The sequence below is a fragment of the Neocloeon triangulifer genome, unplaced genomic scaffold, assembly GCF_031216515.1.
Source record: "Neocloeon triangulifer isolate White Clay Creek 2 clone unplaced genomic scaffold, ASM3121651v1 ptg000014l, whole genome shotgun sequence".
Classification (NCBI taxonomy): domain Eukaryota; kingdom Metazoa; phylum Arthropoda; class Insecta; order Ephemeroptera; family Baetidae; genus Neocloeon; species Neocloeon triangulifer.
In genome coordinates this window covers 21,046,105-21,073,273 of record NW_026775556.1, presented here as the reverse complement: position 1 = coordinate 21,073,273, position 27,169 = coordinate 21,046,105, and the positions used below count along the sequence as shown (strand labels likewise).

The 27,169-nt window shown below is 34.6% G+C and overlaps 3 protein-coding genes across 3 annotated transcripts in view; 1 reads left to right on the top strand and 2 right to left on the bottom strand.

The window, feature by feature from the left end:
- Window positions 1–17,298, top strand: part of LOC132200378 (hemicentin-2-like) — a 121,029-nt gene extending 103,731 nt beyond the window's left edge. The window contains exons 5-8 of the mRNA XM_059625803.1: window positions 2,352–2,498; window positions 3,309–3,602; window positions 4,410–4,585; window positions 15,776–17,298. Coding sequence (XP_059481786.1) covers window positions 2,352–2,498; window positions 3,309–3,602; window positions 4,410–4,585; window positions 15,776–16,141 — 983 coding nt within the window. The 3' untranslated portion in view covers window positions 16,142–17,298. The remainder of the gene's footprint in view (window positions 1–2,351; window positions 2,499–3,308; window positions 3,603–4,409; window positions 4,586–15,775) is intronic.
- Window positions 5,131–7,990, bottom strand: LOC132200379 (BTB/POZ domain-containing protein 6-like). The gene is made up of 6 exons (XM_059625805.1): window positions 7,867–7,990; window positions 7,657–7,803; window positions 7,362–7,534; window positions 7,012–7,160; window positions 6,739–6,940; window positions 5,131–6,679 (listed from the first exon to the last, which is right to left on the bottom strand). Exons 3-6 carry the CDS (start codon window positions 7,506–7,508, stop codon window positions 6,251–6,253), a joined length of 927 nt encoding a protein of 308 aa, XP_059481788.1. The 5' UTR covers window positions 7,509–7,534; window positions 7,657–7,803; window positions 7,867–7,990; the 3' UTR covers window positions 5,131–6,250.
- A 7,481-nt stretch (window positions 17,299–24,779) lies between the features above and the next one.
- Window positions 24,780–26,810, bottom strand: LOC132201862 (probable chitinase 10). The gene is made up of 11 exons (XM_059628387.1): window positions 26,639–26,810; window positions 26,498–26,579; window positions 26,289–26,434; window positions 26,176–26,235; window positions 25,957–26,126; window positions 25,778–25,910; window positions 25,613–25,725; window positions 25,450–25,547; window positions 25,329–25,395; window positions 24,994–25,125; window positions 24,780–24,941 (listed from the first exon to the last, which is right to left on the bottom strand). The coding sequence occupies exons 3-11, from the start codon at window positions 26,353–26,355 to the stop codon at window positions 24,780–24,782; spliced, it is 1,002 nt and encodes a 333-aa protein (XP_059484370.1). The 5' UTR covers window positions 26,356–26,434; window positions 26,498–26,579; window positions 26,639–26,810.
- Between the last annotated feature and the right edge of the window lie 359 nt (window positions 26,811–27,169).

Below are 27,169 nucleotides of genomic sequence, written 5' to 3'. Positions count from 1 at the left end.
AACATTATTTAAAATGAAAAAAAAAATTGTATTTATTTAATATAGTCTAAAAAATTAGCTTTAAAATCCATCAAGGTTTCCGAAAGTCTTGGAAATAATTATATACACATAGATCTTTGGAAATTCGTTAATTTTTCACTTTATTGGTTATTTGATTGTACTAAAAAATTATCGTTCTCCGGTGTCCGATTCTATTTAAACAAAATTTATTTATATGCATGATTTTAAACCAATTTTCTATGTTAAAAACCTCTATTACAATATCATTTCATTAAGGATAATTTTACATCAAACATGATATAACAATGACCTCTTCAAACATAAAATCCTAGTGTACTTTGGCAAGCTTTGGATTCTGGGATATCAATTTATATTAATACAAAAGCCTCTCTTGCTTGCCTGACCTGCCGGCCTTGCAGCGTGTAATTTTTCACGATCTATTCATTCCGCTCGCTGCTTGGCTCGTGTTGTTCTCGACTATTATCTATTATTCCCGTCGGCAGTCCGCAAATCACGATGCATTAACGTTTCTTGGCACCGCCAACGCAAAGGCAGCAAGAAAAGGCGCAGCGTTATTATTTTTATTGTTATGGCGGCTTATATAAACAAAGGCCGCAAACAATTACGCCGAGGATGCATCTTTCTGCCATCTTATCCGCGCGAACTGGAGCGGAAAATTTACACTGCTCTCTGGCTCGGCAGCTTCTCTAATTCTCGCCTGCTGGGTGCAATAAGGTGCCGTGTCGCGTGGGGTTGCGGCCCTATAGCTGCACCAGCAATTTGCCGCTGACTCGAGACTTCTTCCTTTTTTAATTAGTGCACGGGGTCGACGAGGTCGAGCCATGAATTAAAACTCTCACTGCTTCGGGGAGACATGAGCAGTTGGAAACCTAAAAGATTGTGAGAAAAATTTCAACTCAATTCCTCGAATTATAAAAATCACTGCTTGTTAATTGTCAATCAATAAAAATTGAGAAATTAAAACCGGGTGAACCTCATTGTAATGAATAAATAAAAGATAAAAGTACATTTTTCGTGTCCAACAAATACTAACAGTGGAAGATTAGCAGATGTGGTCTAAATTGGCAGAAAAAGTGGTACGGCAAGTTATTTTCAATTTTTCCAGTAAGATTTTCACCTGGAAATTTCTGCAAAACTCACAGTATGACTTCTATGATTAAATAAATTTCTGCATTTATTTTTTGTTGATTTAAATTTGCTCAATTTCATTCATAATTTTTTTTTCTTTTTGAATTCCTCCTACTTATTGTTAGTTTTTTGTTTGGAAACGAGGGAACAATAGATTTTTAAAGTACCAGCAGACCGCAGATCGACGTTGAGGCCAGTTTTCATTTTATTTATCTTTGCAACGAAGTAATTCACCCGATTCATGAAATTCACGTCGAGTGTAAGCATTCAATAAAAAATGTATCTTAATTTTTCAATTTGTAAAAGGGGAATTTAACATTTTATAATTGAATTTATTTTATTTAGAGTGAGACAGCTGACATTCGATGGCTCTTTGAAAAATATTTAATCAAAAACCTTCTAAATAATGGAGGATTTAGTCGATAATAAAATTTTCAAGAATGTAATCATAAAAGTATCTCTAAAATTTGCAAAATACAAACTTCATGTAGCAAATAATTTGTACATATTGCAAGTAAAATCAAATAAACAAAATTTTATTTTATTTAAATAGTGTAAATTTTTTTGTGGTTTTGAAATAATTAAAAAGAAAAATAATTTTGTTTTACTTATTTTTAGATTTAACTTTCTTTATCATACATTGTCTCATTGTCAGATTGGTGGTTGTTGCAATTTTATTTTTGAATTTTTAAATTTATACATATATAAAAAGGTGTTGCCTTCAATAGTTATCATATTCTAATTAAACAAAATTTCTGACACTGGTATAGTACAATAATTTGTAAAAATGGAACATCATTATTTTTTATTAGCAATTATCTTAAAAGGGAAATTAAAAATTGTTCAAAATGTAACAAGCCCCATAATAGAGCCCAGTGGAAATGAAACGGTTTTGTCGTTTTTGTTTTCTTAAATTGCTTCTAGAATTCATTGTGACAGAGGATCTTTTGAAATTATATCATTTAATTATTGTAGGATTATTTATTCAATGGAGTATGTTATCACCATGGCGGTCGTTTCTCTTTTGATAATATGGGGCTTGTTAACATAGATCTTTTTTTTATCTTTTCAGTTTTCACCTTCCATTTTTGTATCGATCGAGGAGAAATAATAATAAAAATCTTACGCCTGATATGAAATTAAAATTAACCTTGGTCATTTACTTACAATCCAAACTAAAGTTCCTTCGCTTATTGTTTCAGACGACGGCGACCCGCCTGTCCCGCAGACCAAGGACGGCTATCTCAATTTCACGGCCATCAGCAGGGAACACATCGGCTGGTACAAGTGCTCGGCCGAGCACGTGCTGGGAACTTTTGCATCCAGCGGCTACTATCTCAACGTCCGATGTAAGTAGGCAGACAGACGATCATTTCGCCCGAAAAACGAGGCGCCTTTTGCAATTGGAGAACATTCCAAATGGACTCTCGGTGATTATGTTACACAAACTGACAACGCCAGAGGCCCTTGCTTCTTTTCTTTTCCTGCTTCTGTGTTATTGGAGAACGCGCGCGTCACGGATATTACCATCAAAGCTAACGAGCTGCTCCACTCGTGTGTGTGTGTTTTGCAGGTTGCGTGCCAACTCGCTCGCAGGCAATTCGCAGAATTGACCTAATAGAAAACGGCCTCTAATTAAAAATTGACCGACCTTTCAACCACCGTTATTTGCTTTCGAGTGCCCATTTAACAAATCTCTTTGCTGAATTATCCGTCTAAACTAAATTAAACACTTTTATCTGCAAAATAGTTTCAATCAAACTGTACAAATTTACACGCCGAGTTTGATCAATTAATCTGTTTTTGAGATAATCAAATTTAGTCGGATATAAAAATTGAATTAGCAATTCGAAAACTGCAAATATTTTATGTTCCAAAAAAATATTAGTAATTAATGGTTTAATCAAAACTTAGCTTTTTTAACTTACATTTTTAAAAATCATATTGAGTCATTAATATAATTTGTTATGCAAAAATGAGAAAGAATATTCTTCATCACATCTAATTTTGGCAACCATATAATTTGTGAGCTTTTTATTTCATATTTTCTAAATGAAAGTAATATTTGATGTTAACAAAACCATAAAATCGCAAAACTAATAAATCAGGATCAATCAAATCATGCTAAAAAATTATAATTGCGTTCCTTTATTTTTCAGATGACGAAATTTTGACCAAGCAGCCTCCGCGCCAAATCGAGGTTGCTCTGGGTGGAGGCGTGACTTTGGAGTGCGGGGCGAGCGGGTTGAGCACTTCTGGGCCCAACTGCTGGGGTCGATTGAGTGGCAACCGACTCGAGGCTGTCGGGGCAGGACCCCAGCTGCGACTGGACAGCGTCTTGTACCAAGAGGCCGGGGCCTACAGGTGCGTCGCCCCGGCCAAACCGGACCCTCTTCTGGTCGAGCGAAAAGCGATGCTGCCGTCGCCACCAGACATTGAAGTTGTCGTCACAGGTAAATTAACTAAAAGTTACGTTTTAAAATTCAAAATCTCCAATGAAAATATCTTTAGTCTTCAGTTTTGAAAATAATTTCTGTTATTAACTTATACACGAATATATATTTAATTTGCTGGCAAAAGTTTTATAAGCTAGAAAAAAATTTAAGTCCATGAATATCAAAAACTTATTGGACAAATTAAATAAAAATGCATATTTTAAATCAGAATAACACGTTTTGTGAGGATCCGACAGAAAATTGAATTTTGTAGAATGAAATTATGAAGAAAAATAATTGAGAATGCTTTTTTTCATCATAATAAAAAGTGTAGGAGAAAGATTTTCAAAAATTCATTACTCTGCGTTGTTAAGACTTATAGACCCAGCCTGGGTAGGAGACATTCCGAAAGAGTTCCAATTTAGCGAGGAATTAACGTCAGTAATGATAACAGACACCCGGAAGAGCCCCTAATATCAAGTGAAAAACTTTGCCACTCTCGTCAGAGCAATTTTGTCTGCGAAACACTCCCTGGCCCTTCTCGCCTGAGCCCTCTCGGTGGAGAATTAGTCTTTCTCTTTTAAAAGTTATTTCGGCCGCCTCAACTTTTTCTTTCACTCACGCCAAGCCTGTCACTTACGGGCCGGCCATTGCTTGACTGATGGCCCGGATAAAACAATAATAATCCATCACCTGCCCTCTGTCGACCGCCCCCGACCCACCGGCCATGTTTTCGCAATTAATTATCCGCGCGGTCTCTCATGACAGACGCGCGTGCTGATTAAAATTCCACCTCACTGACCGTGCATGCCAATTGTTTTGCAGGTCAGCCCGTGGTGTACCCGATCATGAGGAATTTGACTGCTGTCGGTGGCAGCCAGTTGTCGCTCTCGGTCGAGTTCTGCGCAAATCCCGAGGCCACGCACACTTTCTGGCTCACGCAGACCGTCGTCCTCAGACCGGGACAGGAAGGAGGAGGATACATCGCCCAAAACGTCACGGTCAGTACATTTTTTTTTTGCCTAAAAATTAAGAAAAGAAAAACATGAAAAATTTGAACTTTTTTTTAATTAATAGTGGAATGTGCGTTTCTTTAAAAAATCTTGTGTCTCGGAATGTAATTCCACGTAAAAGTGATAAATAAGTCTATGTTACTAATTAGTTATTGCCCCTTTTAAGTGGTTCTTGAGGGTTTAGATTCATTTTTTTAAGTTGCTTTCGTCTATAAAATCCAACATTATGTACAAACCTGACAAGCTCCCAAACGTTATTATAGATTGAAAGAAATTTTCATAGCTTTCAAAGCAATTCGTTTTTAAACCAAAGATTTTATTTATTTTGAGTAGCCATCTATTGGCTACAATTGTGTGATTTTTTGTCAAAACGTTCTTCTTGTAAAGCCTCCATCATTTGAGGAAACATTTGGAATTTTAATGTGTTTTTATTTATTATTACCAAAATTCTTATCAATCAGATTAATCGCAAAATATTTTGATCCTATCCAATTTTGTTGGCATTTTCAATTATTAGATATTGAAATTAATTCAATATGAATATGATTGGAATTTCATATCAGCGGTATCAAATTTCTACTTGGGTTATGAACAAAATTATAATGAAATATCAACATAAATGCAAATCATTTGCACATGAATTTATAGTTGTTGGTTAAATGTTAATAACATATCATGTTACTTTAAATGTTTATTGGAATTTTAAGACCGATTTTAATGTGGATTACTGAAAACGTGCGAGAGAGATACACAAACAATAGGTTTGTCATTGCACACTGTGATTGTGTTTGTCCTTTTATATAAACTAATACCAGTGTGTTTCAAAAGCTTAATCTACACAGATCAATTGTCAATTTAAGTTAACAACAATGTATTATTTTGCAATAGTCAAGATTTAAGCAGACAATTTTCGAATTAATCCAATTATTGAAAAATTATTTAAATCTGTTTGAATAGTAATTATAGCCATTTTTTCCAAGGAAAGCAATTTGATATTTTAGCCACCATCATCGTGTCCATTAATCTAAAAACTTAATTTGACTTAATTGATATAATAGATAAGAAAAGCAGCATAAAAATCGTTTAAAAAAATTTGCAGAACTTTTGTATTAAAAAATTATTTATAAAGTACAGCACGCATTAAATTTAAAATTTGTAAAAGCCAAACCCAAGCACATCAGTCACAGAGTTATTTGAATTTGGCAGCACCAAAATGAAACCAACTTGGTTCTATGACACATTTTATATTAGGCTGCAAGATTTAGATTACATCAAATCCCCGTGGAAATATATTCAACATAAAGAGTATAAAAGGTGTTTTCTTTTTTATATGAATCTCTAGTGGAAATGCAGCCGTCCTGACTTACCTCAGTTACCTCAATGTTTTTAAAACAGTAAGAAACAAGGACCAAGGATCTTTTTTGAAGAAGATTCAGATAAATTGCATAAATATCAAGTCCACACATATAATCTTCCCAACATTTTGTTGGAAGCATCACAATCCAAATGCTTTTAGATGGGAACCACTGCATTTGCTTGAAAATGTGAAAACTTATTTCTTATTTCTAAGTTATTACACAATGAAATAAGGAATCAGTTTCATGCGTATCAGTTAGAACTGATACCAAATATATTGTTGTGACTTATTTGAAATCATTCAATTGCTTCAAAGCCAATTCCAATTGTACGGAATTCATTTCGACATTTACGATCTTTTGAGAAATCTTGAGGCAAACGGCTTCCGTCAGCCAGGTTAATGCTCAAAAGGACTTTGAATCTTTCATTATCGGTCATTAACTGAGCACAGTCTAAGGTGCATAGTTCTGCAAATTCTTCACATTTCATTGTCATGAAGCGGATACATTTTAAAGCGTCGTGTGTCTTTGCTCTGATGGCGTCTACATCAGTAATGTTGTCACCTGTGACGCCATCAGCAGCTCCCCAAGCAAACAGAGCCTTAAAGAGCTCCGTCTCAGATTCTACTTCCAGACACTCTAATTGAAGGATGTCCAGGATTGTGGACAAAGATGTTTTCAACCAAGCAGCTGATTTCAGAACTTTGCTTGCATTCAAAGCAATGATCTGCAAAATTAAAAACAAACATAATTTGCTGAAAAACTTTGTTTCACGCATTGAAATACCGAGAGAAGTTTTTCAGAGTGAGAGTGATCATTACAGGCTTTATACATGTCAAGCACTGTAATAGCGTCTTCAGAGCTTGGATATTTTAGAAATTCTGAAGCAACTTTCATTAAGCTGTTTATTAGCCAATGATGAGATATTCTGTAAACTTTGCAGGCTGTTGCTACATCTTCAAAGTCAGTTTTACCACCATAGATGTATCTGAAATTTTAATTTGTAGAAGATGTGGAATATAAACAACTTTTCATGCTGAATAAAAAGGAAACACCAACCTCATGACAAGATCAAAAGTATGTGCTTCAACATTAGTAATTTTGATAGGGTCATCCTTATCTTTTGACGACTCACTGAAGTCTCCATACAGCATTTTAGCAAAGACAATGCTTGCTCTGGCAAGTATCACCTTGTGGCAGTGAAATACCTTTTTGCAAAAATTAAAAAATATTATACTTATTTTTTATTCATTATAAATACTTTATATATTCCAGACATTTTTGGAAATTTTATATTTAAAATTGATATTTAAATGTTGTAATTTAACTATTTCAAAATTCAATTAATTTTAATCATCGCTTAATTTGCTGTAAACGAACCTTACGTAAAAAATTCTAAAGAAATAAACCTTTGGTGTTGTTTCTTGATAGGCAACTTGAAAAGTACAATCGTAATAGTGGCCTCCTTCGTATAGGGCCAGTTGATCATTCAGAATTTCACCCGTCCTTTGCAACGAATCAAGAGAGGATGGATCAACATTTCTTTTGGAAGCCATGGCTTTGATCACTGCCCGTTGAATGCCTAATATTACAAAATTTTATTTAATTTTTTTTTCATAATGAAAACGTGTGCAATTAATAAATTAAGTTCAACGGCAACGTGCATATTTTTATTTGCATAGAGAATAGAGAATATAATCTCACTGTTCACACTGCGTAAATTTTGTATGGATGCGGATGCGATATGAAATTGGGTTTTAATTGGGACCTGGCGACCCTGGAGTCTCTCACTGCTGGCAATTGTGTTTTATGATTAACTCTTTTTTCGATTTGCCTATCCTGTATATAAATCTACAAAAATTAAAGTAAATCAAATTATAGTGTGAAATTTTGAATAATTTTTAGTACGCTGACCTCTGAGCTGGTTGGCGGTTGTGCGTTGTGTGTTGTAGGTTGACAAAAAAGCAGTGTCCAATATAACCTAGAGAAATTTTCAAAATCTTTTCATAAAGTAAAAAGTCCTCTTATCTGCTCTATATAATTAACATATTGGTAGGTCTAAGACAACCCAGAGATAATAAAAATTGCGCGTTGCACGCGTCAGAGTTGCCGATTGCTACAACTATCTTATCTCTGCTCGGCAATCTCTCAAGTGGCTGATGATGATGAATTGAGTTGAAGACGAGTGACACGTGCATGTTTTTTTAGAAAATTGGGAAAGCCAGAAAGAAAATGATATACCTATGATCTGTGTCTTGATGTCTTCTCGCTATAACAAACAATATCTCTATGCAGCTCAATCAATGGCAATGTTAACAAGAAAAAAGAATTGTCAAATTTTAACAAAAATTAAATATCTTCATCATATATTTTATCTATATTTTTTTGAAATAACAATTAAAAAACTAAATAAAAAAAAATACAATGAATGGCAACCTATATTGGCAATAAACACATCATTGTTACATTAGCATTAATTTTTTTTATAATTAAATAGCTAGTACATAAAATATTAATATTTCCTAATAAACAAGAAAATAATTTTTTATTAATTTTTGCAGAAAATAAAATTAATTAATGCACAAAAATTAATTTTTCTACTGCAGCACAACAATAGTTGGAGCTTATCCAGTCTTTTGGATCACCCTTGGCCTTCAGTAATTCTAAATAATATAAAACCAACCCAGCAGGCCGAATTTCGTTTGACACACAAGCAGATCCCTAAAAAAAGCTTGCAAATACCATTGAATTTGTGTTTGTTTCAGTTCGGTTCGCTTGGATAAATTTTCCAATTTTAAATCAAAACCGGTCAAGCCAGACTAGAATATTCAAATAAATATAAATACACCAACATTCAAAAGGGAATAAGTTTTGAACAGGCGCAAATAAATGCGCGTGGTGCGCTGAATATATCGTTTATCGGTTTTGCGGTTTTGCGAAATGAGCTTCGGCGGCGTCAGTCGTCATCCGCCGCCGCCGATGTCGTCAACAAATTTATGCACGAGTGTGTTTTGCGTTTATGTATGCATGGCGGCGCGCTCTCTTTCGGAATAATGATTAGGGCGCGGCGCAGAACTGCACACGGCGGTGGATAGATTTCCCTGAAGACGCGGCAGTCGTCCTCGCAAAGGGGAAGCCGCGCTTGATCCCGATATCACCAGAGAATATCCAATAATGCCCGAGTTCGAAAGGCATGCGTTGCATCCCAAATCGCTTCTCTCTCTCTCTTTCGCCGGCAAATAAATATTTATTGTTTGCATTTTACTTTTTTTCCATTTTGTACATATATCGGGAAAAAAGCGAAATTATCCTCGGGGACGATTTCAGCTCACAAATTCCACTTTGATTTCCAGCAAGGATTTTCTCACCAGCCGCTCGTAAAATTTTATCTCGCCCAAATCCGCTTATTGGAGTTTTATTTTAGTGCGTTTCCGATTCGTTCTATTTTTACAGCCGCCCAGATTGATTTTCAACACGCTCGGCAAGTTCAGTTTCGACAAATAAAAATGAGCGCTGGTTTTCCATTATAAATTTGTTTGGCGACCGAAAAGTGAAACGCGCGCGTGCACGTGAATTTGCGTCCATTGTGCATAAATTGGCCGGTCAAAGCGAGCGGCCAGTTGTGAAACGAACGCAACAATCCGTGATCACGCAACTTGTGTGCGCCCTTTTATGTCGCGAAACAATGAATTACAACTTATACAGCGATCAACAAATTCATAATGTCAACACGAACGCGCAGTTTGTGCCACTAGGGAGGGCCAAATGATAAAATTCGTCAATCAAAATAAAAAAACCCTGCTGGCGTGTTTTGTTAGAAAAAAATCCAGCGTTTGCTTACTCGCCCGTGTGTTTGTTCCATATTTTTACATCAAATATTAGCATACACTCGCGGTCTCGTCATACGCATGAGTCTCACGGGACTTTGCGTTCTCCCTTTGGCGAATTTTACGAAGTCAAGGGAGTGGAAGGGAAGATGTCCGAGACTTATACAAACACCACCGAATTCAAATCTCGGAATATTTGCTCAAGTAAAAAAATATCATTCAAGTAAAAAATTCCATTTGCTCCAATTTAAAACTTTTTAATTTAAATTTCGTTTTTTAGTAAAATTAATTTGTTTTTTCCGAGAGGTAAAAGTTAGAATTTCCGACTTCATTTAAATCACACAATGTTAAAGAAAATCAGTTGAAGACTTTAATTTTCATGTTGTTTATCTGTCCAAATGGTTACTGGAATATTAAATTGTGTAATAAGTAATAAGCAATCATTTGGGAGAGGTAGGAAGATAGAATTGTTGGCCAAGATATAATAAAATGAGTTGAAAAATTAATGAAATTAGATAACATCAAACTTCTATTGTAAAATTTTATACAATTTTCCAAGTTTTTTGTCAATGTTGGAATTAATTATTAATTATTAATAATTTTATAAATTAAATATGTGTATTTCCTTTTCATTTAGCAGATACATTTAGTGAATGTAAAAAAAACTTCATTAAAATTAAATCTGTTTAGCATTTTCAAAGCTTCTAGCAAAGTGATTTTGGATTTAAATTGCAGGAGGATGAAATTAGTATAGCAAAATTAATTTAAATTAATAATCGCTGAAATATATTCAAAAGATCAAACTTCGTGTACTGTTAACCTTTAAATCCGCATTTATAATATCATGATCTTTTGAAAGATCGGTTTGAATAGCCCTCGCCATTAATCCGATTGTGAGGATATTTAAAGAGTCCTTACCCCCTTTCATCGAATTTTCGCGAGAGTTGAAGGAAAAAGTCGTCGCTCGAGAGCGCTCTGGCAAATAAATTACCCCGCCGGAGATAATCATCCAAATACCTCGGCGGCGGAAAAAGTCTAGCACGAGAGAAAAAGAGCTCTCCACTTTCATTCCTCTAATTAAAGAAATAAAAAATGAGAGTGACAGATTTATGGGCCGATTAAGCCTCGCAATTTATATCGGCAAAGGGCAGCGCGAAAAAGATGCAGAAGTCCGCCCAGAATTTTTTGCAATTTCTCTCCTTGCTTTCATGATTTATTCGGAGCTCGCCGACCGCTCATTTGCATTCCGCGCTGGTAATTAATTTTAATTAGAGTCGCAGCGCCGCGGTGTTTTTTTGTCGTATCTGAATTTCAAAGCGACGACAGCTTTATTACGACCACGATTTACATGTCCTGCTTGAAATTCTGACACCTTCGCTCTTGTGCAGTAGGAACATGATTAACGAGGGAATCCTCCAAAAGCTTTTTTTAAGTTTCTTTCTTTTCCTAATCCTTAATTTAAGATTTATTCATTATTCCAACATCGTCTGCATCACAACTTTAAATAGGCAACCTGCTTGACACGGTTACCAAGGCTCTTAAAAATGCATTTTTTTTTATTTAATTTGCGCTCTCATCAAAAAATTTCAAAGTTGTTAAATATTATTCAAGACCAGTTGCAACACGCGATTCGTCTTTTGATGGTTAAATGAAAATTTCCTTGTTTACATAAAAAAATAATCAAACTGTACAGAAGAGGAAATAGAGTGAGCAGAATCAACGGCTGAGTAGTTTGGTTTGCGAGTTGAGCTGCTCAGGTCGACTCGACTCAACTCACTTCTTTTGCTGCATTTGAATTATCTCTGCGGTATCAGAAAGAGTAAAAGGAATGAAATAAATCAATAAACTAAAAATTTATGAAAAATTTACATCTAATTATGATATTAAATAATCTGAATCTTTTTTCAAAAATTATTAATTAAATGCGCATGGTAAGATTTTTAATTTGCTCTATATGCTTCTAATTAAAATTTTTTTATTTGGATAATGATATGATTATAGCGTAGTTGGGAATATTTTTATAAAAATTTAGACGTGAAACGGAAAATGGAAATTTAATTTTTATTTTCCACGATTTCAAAACTGAATTTTTATAAATTCTACTGGGGCACGCAGAAAAAACTGCTTTTTGTCTTTCGTTGTTCTGGCTTTTGAAAATATTTTAACAAGCGGCCTGTCAACTTACATAAATTTTGCTTAATTAAATCTGAATTAAGATTAAATATCATATACCGCCTGAAATATAGAAAGCAAAGTAACTAATCTTGTATTTGTTGATACGCAGAACCAATTTTTGTTAAAACAAAAAAAAATCGATTGTAATAGATTCTAAATAATAACTATGAAGAAAAAAATAATTTATTGGAAGTGTAAAATTTCGGCAAGCAGATCTACTCAAAATCTGCTCGTGAGTCGCTCACAGGGAGCGATCAGTGAGGGTGGGCGACGATTTCTCAAAATCAGTCACTGTGTTTATTCATTATTTTATAGAATTTGTCTGCAAAAATGAAAATCAGATGATATCAAATGTCAGCGAGAAGTATGAAAAGGTTTAATGGAACTTTCTGCCACCCACGAGAAGGAAAACAGCCGGCGCACAAAAATAGCGAGACGTACGACAAATATGGGGCTCGCTCTCAACATTTTCCGCCTCCTTATTGACTCACAAAATTAAGTAACCTACGCTCTCGGCCCACTTCGAAAGAGTTTACGCTCTAAGCAAATATTTTCCCTGGGTGCGCATTTAGCTGCTGGCTGGGCTGAAAGAGGCCCGAAATGAAAATGGAAAATCCAATTTAATCATCTGTGCTCGGTCTCAAGTCTTCCTGCTTCTTACGGCAGCTTTCTCTCTTGCTCTGGTAATTTTATTTGCAGCTTCTGCTGACGCACAAGACAAGTTCCACGTGAGGCCAATTTCTTTGCCTTCCGGGCCGCTCGGAAGGCCCGCCCGAGAGAGTGATATCGCGCATTGTCTGTCAGACGGACACGCTCTTTCGGGGGGCCTGCCTAGTTGGCAGCTCCTCTTTTCCACCACACACACGCAACCAACTCGAACTTGTTACTTGACCCCAAATTGGCATCTCTGCTCGATTGATGCGATCGGACACGAAGCAACCATGCTTCCTGCCAATTCCAAGAGACGTCCATGTCTGTTCTTATATGTTTTCTTTTACTCAAAGGGTTAAGTTCTTCTAGCAAATTCATGTCCAAGTTTTAACATACTTATTTTATAAACATCAATTTTTTAATATAAACACTTTAAATAATAATCATATTATAAATTAAATTTTTATTGCAAAATAAAATTTGAAGTATTTTGAGCAATAATTAATTAAAATAATTTTTAATTTAATTGATTTAAAATCTTTAATTGGACAAAACTAAATTCTTTTTTACAATACATTGCAAAATTTCGTAATGTGCGACGCATAATCGAATCTAAAACTATTTTATTTATAAATACACCTATCATTTCATGACAAATTATAGTTACTGAAGTTATATCATGTTCGTGTGTCTTCTTTGATTAGTAGCAAGCAATTTTATACAGTGGGATTAATAATGTTAATGTTTCAACCATTTACACGTGGAAGTTTTCCTTACGCCAGCTGTTTTCTGCGTTTTCAAATATTCTCAGCCACAGCTTGAGCACGTTTATTTATTTTTCAGAGAAATCGATGAAAAATAATTAACCTTTTACATTACATCCTATTTTAATAATTACAATTAACTTTGTAGTCAAAGAACAATTTGGACAAATAAACAACAATAAAAAAGATGCAGCTCAAATTTATTCCCCACAGCAGCAAAAGATGAGTTAATTAAGAAACCCTGATTTTAATTTCTGCTCCAATTCATTGTCTATTAGTTTAGTTTGAATTTGCCAATCAAAACAATATAATTTTTTAAACCTAATTGCAACAATTAATAATGATGAAGATGCGAGCCCCCAAAAACGCACACTAATTATGAAGATGTGGAAAGTAGGATTTCCTAGTGCCAAATAAATTGGGGAGGAAATTATTGAAAGAATCTTATAATACGTCAATTTTTTTAAGGTTAAGCCCAAGTAAAATTTTCTCATGAAATTTGCCTTGCCTAAATTTTGATATTTTTAATTTAAAAAATTCTTAATCTCAAATATTCGTTTCTCGTTAGAGCTTTCAGATGTAAAAATTTAAAAATTGTCCGTTTAAAATTCCCGTCAGCTTTTTTATGCCAAAAGCAATCACGCGCTGATCACATTCAACTCCCCCAAGTATTTTTCCTCCCGTCGTCAATTTGACTTTCATTCTCAGGGGGGCGCTTTTCGCGACTTTCGCTCAAAAGTTGCTTGGAGAAGGAGAGAAAAATTAAGACCAAATCGATCGAATTGCAAAGCTTGCTTGTGTGGTCTGGCGGAGACAAAGGCGTCTCGGGGAATGCATTTCACGCGCTTTGATCGAGTTTCAACTTCACACGTCTCTCACGTTCGCCTAATCTCGTTTGCACTTCGCCCGACGGTTCCTTTGCCCTCTTTTCGGAGGCAGAAAGAAATGTGGGCCAACAGCCCTTCCTTTCCTTTGCTTGACGGAAACACGCGTCGAATAATTTTTAATTCCTGTCCAATAAAACTCTTATCTAATTCCAATCCTTGCAAGCGAGAGACGCTCTCGGCCTAAGGCGGCCTGTTATTCTGACAGCTGAATTGGATTAAACTGATCAAACCCTTCTCCATTGCCACACTCAGTCTCTTGTGTCAAAGCGACAAATAGTCAAACACTGCACCAAACAAGAGTGCCTTTGTCAAATTTCAAGCTTGTCCCGCGACGCGAATAAATTGAATAATTCATCAGAGAAGTGAAATTTACTGCTGCTTTTGGAAAGGTGCAGATATCTGCTCTTTACATATATACGCATGTTGAGTTTAATTTAAATTGCTGGTGAAATTGGTTGAGCTTCACTCCGTCAATATGGTTAGTGGAAGTTGGAGCGCGGATTGCAATTTGCAATTCCCTGTGCTTATGTGAGATTGGATTTCTCGGTGTTGATTAATTGCACGTCGCAGTCAGAAACCTTTGATTGATAATTAATGTGGCTTAGGAAATGCTTATTTAAACTCGTTCTGATTTCAATTATAAAATAATTTTTAAATATTACAAGAATGATTCTTTCATAGCAATAAATACAAATTCTGATATCATTGTTGTGTGGATTAGAGAAAAGTTTGATTTTATTAATTTCATTTTAACCAAAATTTAAAAAAAGGACCTTGTTAAATGTTTTAATTTTTTTGAAGTTATCAATTTTTGACGAATTGGGCTTAAATTTTGAATGCTGAAAGTGAAAATTACTGAAAATTATACTATTGTATTTGGAAATTATTTACAATTACTTTTAGAGCAAGGTCTGCGATGTTTTTTAATTTACATCACGAACTTGTGCTTTCCAGTCATCTAAATTTCTTCTATTATCATCCAATAGAAGGCTTTTATAGCATTACCATTATGTTAAATGCAATTTGATATTTCAGTTTTTCAGGGAATAATATATTAAGAGCAACCACCGTAGATCAAAAAACAAATTTCAATTTACATATCTTCTTTCAATGCCACAGACAATATATATATATTTTTTTTGAATTTCATATAATTTGATTTTTATTGTCAGCTCTATTTACCAAAGTATGTTTGTATATTTTTTTATTATAAATAAATAAAAAAAAATATAATTATATTAAAATTAAATCAAATATAAATTTAAATGTTTTATGTTATTAAATTTAAATAAAGATCTTTTCTTGTGTGGAACAAATAATTTAAAAAATAATATAACCTTCTTTAATTATTTAACAAGCTAATTTTTGATTTAATAAAATAGGGCTGTAGTTAGTAGCTGAAATTATAGTCTACTGTTTTTCCTCTCAAATAAAAATACTTCTTTTTGCTTCATTTAAGTTCCAAAAGAGATTTATTCCTGATTAATTAAATTAATTAAAAATTTGACGTTTGTTTCAGGAGGGTGACTCGGCGCACTGCAGACGGGCAGCGCTGACCATCCCCGAGGTGTTGCCAGAACACGCGGGCGAATACCTGTTCATCGTACGCAGCCCCCGCGGAATGGCAGACGGCGCGGTGCGCCTAAACGTGTCCCGCGGCTCGTACACGCCCAAACGCACCTGGTCCAGCCCGGTGGTGATCGTGGCCGCCGCACCGCCGGCCAGACCAGTGCAGGAAGAGGCGGCCGCGGCCGTCGTTCCTCCGAGAGACGTGCACGACGAGCCGCCTCCGAAGGTGTCCGTCGCCCCCGCCTCCAGTGGAGGCGGCAGAATCGTCGCCACCTCACTTGTTTTGTTCACGACGAGACTCTTGCAATTAGTGTGACAATTTCGAGTGTTTCCAGGTTGTTAAAATTGTGAAAGAAAAGTGAAAATGAGAGGAGAATTTAATAATAAATTAATCCAGCCGATGTTTGGTGCCCTCCGGTGTTTGTCCCTCCTTAAAGGGCCTCTCCAGTTACATATTTGTTTATTGTAGAATTTGCAAAAAGAAAAAAATATATTTGACTCTAAATCGCGATAAAAAAACCTTTATATTCCTAAGGGTTGAAACGGGCTCATACAAGTCAAAAATTTCCCGCCAAACGCATTTAAACCTTAAGATTTAAAGTTCTTGGAATTTGACTAAATTTTAACAAACAATCAAATTCTTTTAGTGGGAAAAGGTGGTTGAGTCTCTGTTTAAACCCTTGAATTGTGAAATTTTTTATCTCAATTTATTTGTCATTAAATTATTTACTGTTAGTGGCGTTATTTTGAATTCAAGAATTAAATCATCACTGGAGAGGGTCTTTAATTACTTTCACCTGTCCACAAACTTTCTTGATTTTCAGCTATCTCTTGTCTGTAAGAATTGCATAAAAAATATAAATTAATCTTTTCGAGGATGTAAGACTGTGATTCTCCTTTAAAATTAGCGGAGAAAAGTTGGCAAAAAAATAATAATGTGGTTTTCGGGAATTGTTTTGTTTTAAAATTGATCTTCAGCTGAGATGGAAAAGTAATATTTTTGCAAGTAGGAAAGCGAATATCCATCCACGTTACAAATTTAGCAATTGTACAGCTACGCGCAACCGAGACGGAAAAAGTGGACGTATTAGTTTTAAAGGCAGTTACTGGAAAAATGAACTCTTGACGATTGGAGCGGGTGTGTTCAGATCTTGCGGAAATCAAATATGTGTGAAAATGGAAGGAAATAAGAACTTTGCGAAAAAATTAAATGTTGAACTTCTCTCGAGTGTGTACTAAACAAATTTAACAATAAAATATGTCTACCGATGGAGGTTTAAAGAAAGCGTTGTTATGTGATATATTGATAAATTAAGCTACGAATATAACAAGCATAATATATCCCTTGAGTGTATCTGTTGCACAAACGTGGATCGAAGCAAAAGTGAGTTGGCTAGAGTTGAGAGTGATTCGCTATGAGAAGAGAAAGTCACTTTTTTGAAAATATGTGTAGATCATTAAGTACAGATGAATTAGTGTGGAAAAATAAGTAAATAATTGAATTCTGATGCATGAAAACGGTGGTGTATAAGTGGAAAATAATAATTGTTTATAAAATTTCAGTAATAAAAATGTTTTCACGAAATAAAAAGCGTTATTTCAATTCGAACCATCATTTTTTTAATCAACGACTGACAATTTTAACAGAATTTATAATCTGCACTTTTGTGATTTGCATATAAATATATAAATAAAAATTTCCAACTTGTCACAGTCAAAATCGACATATATATTATAAAAAATTGGCAGAGCATGACAGAAAATTTACACTTTTGCCGCTTTTTTTTACACTTCTCTGCTGGGATTACACGCGTCGGTGGTGATTTGGCGTCGCCGTTGGACATCATTTAATGCAGTGGAAATGTAATTTCAATCCATCATGACGCGAATCCGAGCGTGTAATTCTTTCGCATCCGTTGCTGGTGCGGGGTGACACATGAAAAACTGTCAAACGATCCGCCGAGCTGGCTCGGCGCAAAGCCACGACTGTTTTCCGCCGCCGAAACAATTGAATTGTATAAAAAAAGGGAACACTAAGCCCAAGATTTTATTGCTCTCGTTGCTAATTTACTGCTTTTTTATTTGGCTTGTTAAGGGCCTTCCTTTTAGCTCGCGTAATTACAACTTCTCTCTTTTTTTCTGCGCATCCCTCGAGATCTCAATTACGTGCACCGGCCTATTACTTTTGCAAAGGAATTTATATATCTGTTGGTTGCGGCCTTTATATTCCATCTCCCCGCAGACGGACTTGCGAAATCAAGCAAATGAGCCTCATCTTGAGCTGGAGAGGAGATTTCCATTCGGAGGAAAATGAGCGACGTCGGTTTGATAAGAGGATTTCCGCAGGGACATAATAATTGAAAGCCGGAGAGCCAAGGAGATTACTTTTTGCACACTGCGGTGGGTTTTTGCACAATGGTAACAATGGTATTGGACCGCGGATTTTGCATTTCCACCTGAGCAGTTCAAATTGACGCTCCTCAATTATTTGAGTTCTTTCGGAAGGAAAAACGAAAAGATACTTATTGAGACGGGATATGTGTATTTAAATAAGAAAAGAGGCAACTATTTTAAAATTATTGTATATGTTGCTTTATTTCTTGAATTTAAAATTCGGCCGCTTCTCGATGGGTTTTATAGAACAATTTAAAAAAGACTTTAAAAATCCTCTCAAGGAAAAGCATAATTTAAAATAAAGGAAAAAAAACAGCCATTTTGAAATTACTCTACACAGTTTATAATTTTTCAAATCCAAAAATTGTTCCATTTTTTAAGAGATGTGCAAGCGACGAGGCAAGGAAAATTCCGCCCGGAAATACAATACAGTTAAATAGAAATGAATTGGAATATCTGTCCATAAAATTATTATTAAAATAATTTATCTTCAATATTTATCAACATAATGGCGCTTTACTCTAGAATTTATGTAATCTAAACCATTTTTAATTTTGTAAGCAATAAACAAAGAAATACAAAGTTTTATACAATATTTATAAATGAATTAATTAAATAGTAACCAGAAAGTTCCATCAGTAAGTATTTCAGAGGATTATAATTTCAAACTTTAATCTAAAAGAATTAATTTTTTTGTGTAATTAGTATTTAAATTTTTGTTTGTTTGTTTTATTTGTATGTGGAATTAGCTGATTTTCAGAACTCTCTCCATGGAGGATTAAGTTTCTCTTTTCTCCATTTCCGTCGTGATTGAAACAGGAGTCAAAAATCCCACTTGAGACCCATTGTAGACTGTTGAGAACTGCTTTTTCTGCGTCACGGCACTTTTGGACGCGACGCGAGAGACAACTGCAAAATAGAGAGACTCACCTGCGCCGTTCCAACGAAAGCCTTGGTGAAAAGGGTTGACAAGTGTAGGCCCTTCCGGCGAGACAACGCACGGCCCTGAAAATAAGTGACAGGCAGCAGGAAGGAAGGTGTTCACGAATCAGCACCGAAAATTGATTCTTTTGTGCGGCCAGCAACAATGGGTGCAGGTTTTGAATACACGTGTGTGATTAGCGAGCGAACGACGGCGTGGTTTGCTTTGTGCACGACGCGCTGTCAGAATTCTGCGCTAATTTGCGATAATTTGCCCGTGCGACAGCTGAAACCATGACACATGGAATTGTGAATTTTGTCAACGGGAGGAGAATTTTGCGGTTCACAGTGAATTTTCATTACTGCCGACACTTATTGTTAGTTTTCACGTACATAAAATAGAGCCGAATATAAATGGTAAATTTAAAAAAAAAAATTAAATTGTGAAAAAAATGACTTGCACGTTTTTGCTTAATTTATGATGCGGTTTTCTGATACAATTTGCTAAATCCACAAAGATGCATTTGAAAAAATGAACTTTTATTAAGTGTACAATTTTATTTAAAATTTTTATTAAAAATAAAATTTAGTCTGTTTTTGATAATATTACTTAAAAATTTTTACTATAATGTGAGAAATATAATTTATTATATTTAATTTTTATATTTTTTTTGCGCATTTTACGTCAGTTTTTATTCTGTTTTTATTAAAAATTTTGGTAATCTCTCTTCTAATTTTACCAATTTTAAAACTTTTATAAAACGTAAATAATATTATATGCGTTCTTTAATGTGTTATGAATGTATAAATTAATATAATTATTAATTAATCCTCTGAGTTTGCAACTTTTAAAGCGAGAAAAGTTGATTTTTTTCCATTAATGATATTTTTAAAAAACAATTCATTCAGCTTGAACCTGAACGAATGAACTTTTAATTTATTTAATGCTCCAGCCATCAAAATTTTATCAGCAAAAATTTAAAAATTCGATTGTCGGTTCCTGCAAGTTATCATTCGGCATAAAAGTGATTTCAAAACACTGTTTTGATATTAAACGGAAATTCTCATTTACAATTCAATTCAACAAACTTATTGAACATAATTTGGATTAATTTTTGCAATTTATTTTGAAACGGAGAATGTTGCAGATCAGGATCGCCATGCACATGACCATAGGCGTCGTTGTTGCAATCAGTGAGCAGCATGCAACGGCTATTTGGCAAATTTATGGAGCAGAACACCGGAATACGCTCTTCATTCGGCACCCCACGCCGAGTAATTCTAATTATTTACCCTCGTGTTCGGCGCTGTTTGCCGTTTAATGGCAACTAGCGAATTTTCGCCGGCTGCACATTCGGGGAATAAATGCAACGGTGGTGGTTGTGATTTAGTAAGTGTGCGCGGAAACCGACGAGCGCTGGACCGATTAGAACAAACAGGGTAGGTACAACCCCCACCGAAACCACCCCTCCCTATAATGAAAAAGAAAAACAACGTGCATCTGCGGGTGGAAAATCGGAAGTTGAGTGCGGCGCCGAATGTGGTCTCGGTCACTCTTGAGAGGCCTCGCTCGGTAATAAAAGGGAGGACAAATTGCGACTGCTGGGTACATAAAGGCGATGATGAGGGGCTGATTGGAATTCTGCGGCACGCAATGAATGGATGTGCGGCTTCTTTTCGGGCCAATTTCGCCGAGGAAATTGCCTTTTGTCTTCGGTGGAAGTGCGCGGGAAACGACCCGACGCTTTACTAGGCTCCACGAAAATATGAAAATTGATGACCCGACTCAAAAGAAGGTTACAGAAGTAATAGAAGAATATGTTTAAAGGCAACTGGGGAAAAAATGTGTACCTTTTGTTAACATATTTTAATAGTTATTATTTGTAAATTCTGCTTAAAAAAATAGAATTAGAATTAACATAGAAATTTTTTTTTGACGGGCATTACAAAAAATTACCCAAAAATAGAAAAGATTTATTAAGGAAATTTAAAAGCTGCTTTTTATTATAAGATTTGCATTTGCGATAAAAATTTTAGTCCTGAATAATTTAATGTTTGCCAAAATGGAATTCATTGGCTCTTTTTTTTATCTCTTTTGGAAAGTTACATTGAAATACTGAAAAAGAAATTCAATATAAATTTTTATTATTATTAATTTTTTTATAATTGAGAAATGTAATTTTCTTATACTAGACGAAGGGATCTTTTAAGTTTCTTTTGAACAATTATATTTTTTGAACAGCATTAATGATTTTGACCACAGTGTAATTAAAAACATAAAAAAAAAACATAAAATAGTTTGTTTAATTTTTAGCTGGAATCAAAATATTTTTGATATTTTTCCTCTAAATACCACTTAATGCTTTTCAGAAATTTTATTTTTGAAATATGGAAAGGGTTATATCCAACCGCAGTGTTAATGACTCGGAGCAAAACCACGCAAAAATTATTCTCATTGCCTGTCTGGTGCACTGGTTGCTTGTCTTTTACAGCAGGGTGGGTTGTGCGCCGCAGGGTCGTTAGAGGCAAATGGAAAATTGATCCCGCCGCAAATAATGACTTAATTAGAAGCGAATTCTCTCGACTAGCGGCATCGATTGGCGGTCTCGTGTCGGATGGAGCAGGGAAGCCATGTATATGTACCGAGCGAGAGGGAAAATATAAGAAAGAAAGAAAGACACTTTCTCCCTCTCGGCGCGCAGCACAATGGCCAAATCAATGCAAGATTGCTGGTCTGACGAGCGGGAACGGCAGGAAAAACGACTGCCAGCAAACAGATAATGAGTTTCCATTCATTCATTCCCTTCAATTTCGCAGCCACTCTCGCTCGCTCTTCCCCGCTAACGACTCGTCCGCGGAGGCTGAAAAGGTGCCATCCGCGCAAAATTGCGGTTCCCTTTCGACGACATCGGGAAATTGGATCGTGCAAACTACCGCTAACTACTATCGGAAAGCAGAGTAAGTTAAAATAAGTATCTTATTTAAATTACAAAAATTATCAATAATAAAACACTACACATTTTTTAACTTTAATTTTTATGCAAAATTAACTTAGAGGTTTTTTAAAATTAATTGTACTAAAATAATTAAAAATTAATTATAACATTATATTTTTAAATAATATTTTTAATGTTTTTTTTATTTACATTGGAATTAAATGTAATTTTTTAATAATAATTAAAATATTTTGTTATAACTTTTATTCTACAAGTTATTTAAAATTATAAGACGAGTTAGTAGAATCATAATATAATAGTAGACATAAGTCTGATTATACTTGTCTAAATGGTCTCATTTTGATTTTACATCAGATTAATCAATTGGTATTTTAATTCACATTCATAAAAATTTTGAGGAGATCAATGTACAAAATATCCTATTAAAACTTGTTCAGTGAAGAAAATGAGCTTGCGAGAAGCCGCAACTTCTCAAAAGAGTTTAGAAGAAGAAAATGTATCATTATTGCATATCTTAATAAATGTTGTACACCTACGGTGTTTAATAAATACTTCATTCATAATTAGCAAAAAAGAAATGGAAACGTCTCGCAACAACTAAAAACTAAAGGAACTAAAAGAATCATTTTTTAGACAGAAAATTCAAGGTTTTAAAAAACTATTTGTGAATTTATGCACTTTTGCAGTTGGTACCAAAATTGCCAGAGGTGTGTGATCCACCAACATGCTATTCTCCATAACCGGGCTAACGATTTGGAACCACAAAATCGGCGGCATCGTGAAAATCTTTTGGAAAATAGCGTTTGAACATTAAAAATCGCGTCTTTGCTAGTGTTTCTTGATAAATAAAGCTAACAATTTTAAGAGTCTACATTTCTACAATAAATATTATAAGTATTTTTTGCCACGGTAATATAATTGCAATATCCGGTTTCAATTAAGCCAGCAAATATGATGTTGCTCTAGATTGGTAATGCATCGTGCGCTGCTTTCTACTGGAGATGATAGTTCTGCACTGGCCGTGTGTGTTTGAATCAAAACTCATTAATAATAATTACGTTCAGCGCGTCCCAAACTCAATTTGCATGCATGCAGCGCCTCCTCGATGGGTGTAGCGCGGCCCATCCATCTATTTGCACCCCTAGATAGAGTGAATAGCTTTATGGGTGCCGCCGTTAATAATCGCTGCGGACGCCTCTATCACAATCGCACTGCACGCATTTCGATATTCGTATGCAAGGGACTGCGCCGCATTGAATTTAGCATTGCGCCGGTGAGGGAGATGCACACCTCGCTGAATATGTTTGTGTCCGCCAATTAACCATGGCTCTGCCTGAGAGTGGTCCAGCTGCTGCACCTGCTTTGATGGATGCCGCCTTTGAGGATTTGCACCATTTCGACGACAAGTTAATCAAATCGCATCACTTCGCCTCTAGCTGGTGATTCATGTTTTTACCATTCAATTGCATTGCATGGCAATTAAAATTTATTATTTAGTTAATGAATTTCTAGAATCAAACCAATAAGCTGCTAATAATTCAAAGAATTTAGTAAAAAAAATTTAAATTGATGAAAAATCGCCTCCTGATATCAAAGAAAGTTTTTATTTAAAAATAAATATAAAAAAACACATATCCTTCATTATCTTTCTGTGCCAGCTCGAGAAATTATATTATCAAGTTTTTTTGCTTTAATTTTGTTTTCCTCTATTCATTGAACACTAAAATACAAACAAGAGCTCGATTTAATTAAATATAATTAATTTAAATCTATTTATTAACAATTATTGATCATAATTCTCTATTGATTTTTTTAATACATTTTAGACAGTAAAAAATTTATATATTTTATTTTCAATTAATTGTGGAAATTTTATTTGCAAAGAGATTTGATATTTTTCCACTTGAATTAAGAACCAATTTTAAAATGTTAATATCAAATCAAATAGAATTATATTAGTGTGCAGGTGGTTTGAACTATGAAAATATAAATATAATGTCACATTTCGATGTTGACTCTTTTTCACTGACTTATTGTACAAATTTTGTAATTTTCACTTTAATTGGTTATGAAACTTGTTGATTCGCAAAAGAAATAGCGATAACATGTAAAAACAATCCGGAGAGAATTTTGCATTTAGTAGCAATATATTTTAATTAACAGGCTCAATTTTGAAAAAATACACTAAATCTATTTCATTATTTGTCACTCAAGACACAAATTAATTTTGGAAACTTTTAATCCATCTACCACTGTGGGATAAATGTGATAGTGGAATTCTAAAAAATTATTTAATATACTATGATATTTTGAGTCAATTTTCAGTTGTGAAGAAAATCAAATTTTTTCCTGAATGGAAAATGAATAAAATCAGGCAAATATTCACTGTTATTGAAAAGGCAAGGAATATTATGTTGCTGCTGGCACGAAATGCGATGTATGGCGTGGTGATGACGGCCATGCATCCTGTGGGGAAGCGTTTCCCGCTGATATTTTAAACTCTCGTAACTACAGAAAATTTGTTAAAATGGCCAAATCTTCACCATAAATTATTGTTTTCAAACAGAAGTTAAAGCCAAAATATAAATTTAATTTGTAACGGAGTAAATCGCAAAAAAAATTTATTGCAAATTTAAAACAAAACACTTAAATCTGATTGCATTCTTTCTTTGTTTTAAATCATCAAGGGCAAGACGGAAGAATGCAGTCGTTGTAGCCTCTGAGAATTTCATTAATTGTCCGCAGGAAAGGCGCAGGACCACATCCTAGTTCGTTGAAGATGTCATCAGCAAAAGTCGCCATAATTTGCACTCCTCCAAGTCGGAGTTTTTGTACAAGTTCCATCTGCACCAAATTTCTTAAATTTAAAAAGAAGGAAACTCTCAAGTATTTTTACACGATATTTAATTGCATTAATATCATCGAACGATGTCCATTTGTCGCCGTTGCAGGCAAACGTTTGTGATTCATTTGTGCCTTTCGTTATCACCCAGTTGTTTTTTTCGGTCACATAAATCCTCCGCATGATCTGAATTTTCAATCTCAAAAATTAATTGGCCTGTAAAGAGGTAATATTTGTTTCCAAATGAGGGGAATAATCAGGGCATTAATTAGCTATTTTTTTATATTATTAAATATTTTTTCTATTCTGAAAAGTCCAGGACTCCAATTCTCATTTCTTTTTTTTTCTAATAGAAGCAACTTACTTTTATAAAAATCTAAGAAACTTACCTCAATCCAGCAAGTGAAATCCTTCTTTTCACCGATGATATTACTCCCTATTTTTGCTTCCTTATTTCTGTACAGTTTGAAATTCATCAAATCTCCACCATTCATTCTAAAAACAGTTTACGGATTTGCTAAGGTCAGCACTTCAACTTCCGGCTTAAATGCCAAAATAATTTTGCCAGGATCATCTACTTGACTTTTAAACATCTCCAAAGTGGATTTCTATAATTAAAATTAATAAATTATTATATCAGTTTTTTTTTATTTATTTTTTTTTTTTTACGAACCACTTCTTTGCTTGGCGTGATTAATCCAGTGGTAATGTACGATCCAGTTTGATAGTTCGTAGCATAAATTAAAATATAATCAAGTGCCGCCGCCACCTTGGGAATATCGATTCCTGTATTTAACAAAAATTGAAATTTGATTTCAACAGCATAGACGAAATTTGCCTGTGTTTATAATTGATTTAATTGCTGTGCACTCATATGTGACCAACAAGCCATCGGGCTTTAGAGCCGATGCGAAACTCTTCAGCAATGTGACAAAATTCACTTTGTCTTGCAAAAATCCATCTTGCGCACCCTGTGATCTCAATTAAACAAGATATTTCTCTACCAAAGTTAGCTACATATGGGCTGCCTGGATGAGTCCACCGAAAATTGATACCGTCGAAATTGTAATTTTTAACAATCGTAACCAATTCTTTTACAAATGCATTTCTAACATTATTTTCATTTCTGGCAACGCTTGAAAACATCTTTGGTGACATTGTTAAGGGATAAACATTCCACCAGTCTCCTAAAAGTTTCATTTTTGTTAACATTTTATTAAAAATTGTTTTTGTCACCTAGGGTAATTAGAACTTTCAATCGCGCCTTTTGAAAAGTCTTAAGATGTTGCTTCATTTCTGTAACAAAATTTCTTGTGTAACTGTAATGCAAAATTCCATTGCAAACGGACCTGCGAATTGATCCTCCATTAATACAACCTTTTTCTGGCTTTCATCATATTTAACAACTGGAAACATCAAAATGTGGGTGCAGAAATTCGATTCTGCAATCCACTTTGACCGATTCTTTAGTTTTGTGTTGACAAAACCGTCTTGGCTAAAAATTTTAACGTGACTTAACTCTATAAAATAATTATGTTTGAAAAACAAATCATCTTACAAAAACGGGTCAAAATTACAAAACACTTTTTTGTCCGATCTCCAGTTTGGAATGAATTGGCCTTCGCATTTTTGAGCAGCAACTGCAAAATAAAAAGTTAAAAATATTCAGAAATAAAATATGGATAAACAAGAACCAGACCACTCAGAGTTTCTGGGGTATATTTGCAGCTTTTGCTGTTCAAGGTGTCGTTAATCAGACCGAGACATTGCGCGAGGCAATATTTAACTGAACTGGTTGTTAATTTAGTCACGGAATCATCAGAACCACTTCCAACGCATTTGCGCCACTCAACCGAAGAAGAAGAGGTTTGAATTGTCTTAAAAGTTCAATCAAATAAGAGAAACATCTCATATAATAAATTATTTTACTCACTTGATGCAACGTAAAGATTACTAATAAAATTTTCACAATTTGATACAAACAGCTGAATTTGCAGACACACAGCAGCTCTGGCATTTCAATGAACACAGGAAAAGCGGCGTTGGAAATATTTATTTCCGATGTTGAACATCGACTGGATGCATTTTCTGACGTGAAAAATATGGAACAGGAAAACGCCAAATTTTCAACCATTGCTACCACATTGTACGACGACTGAATAATGTGTATATAGAAAATGTGTATCTGATTTGTTTCAAATTAACTGTCTGGATTTATGGAATTTATTGT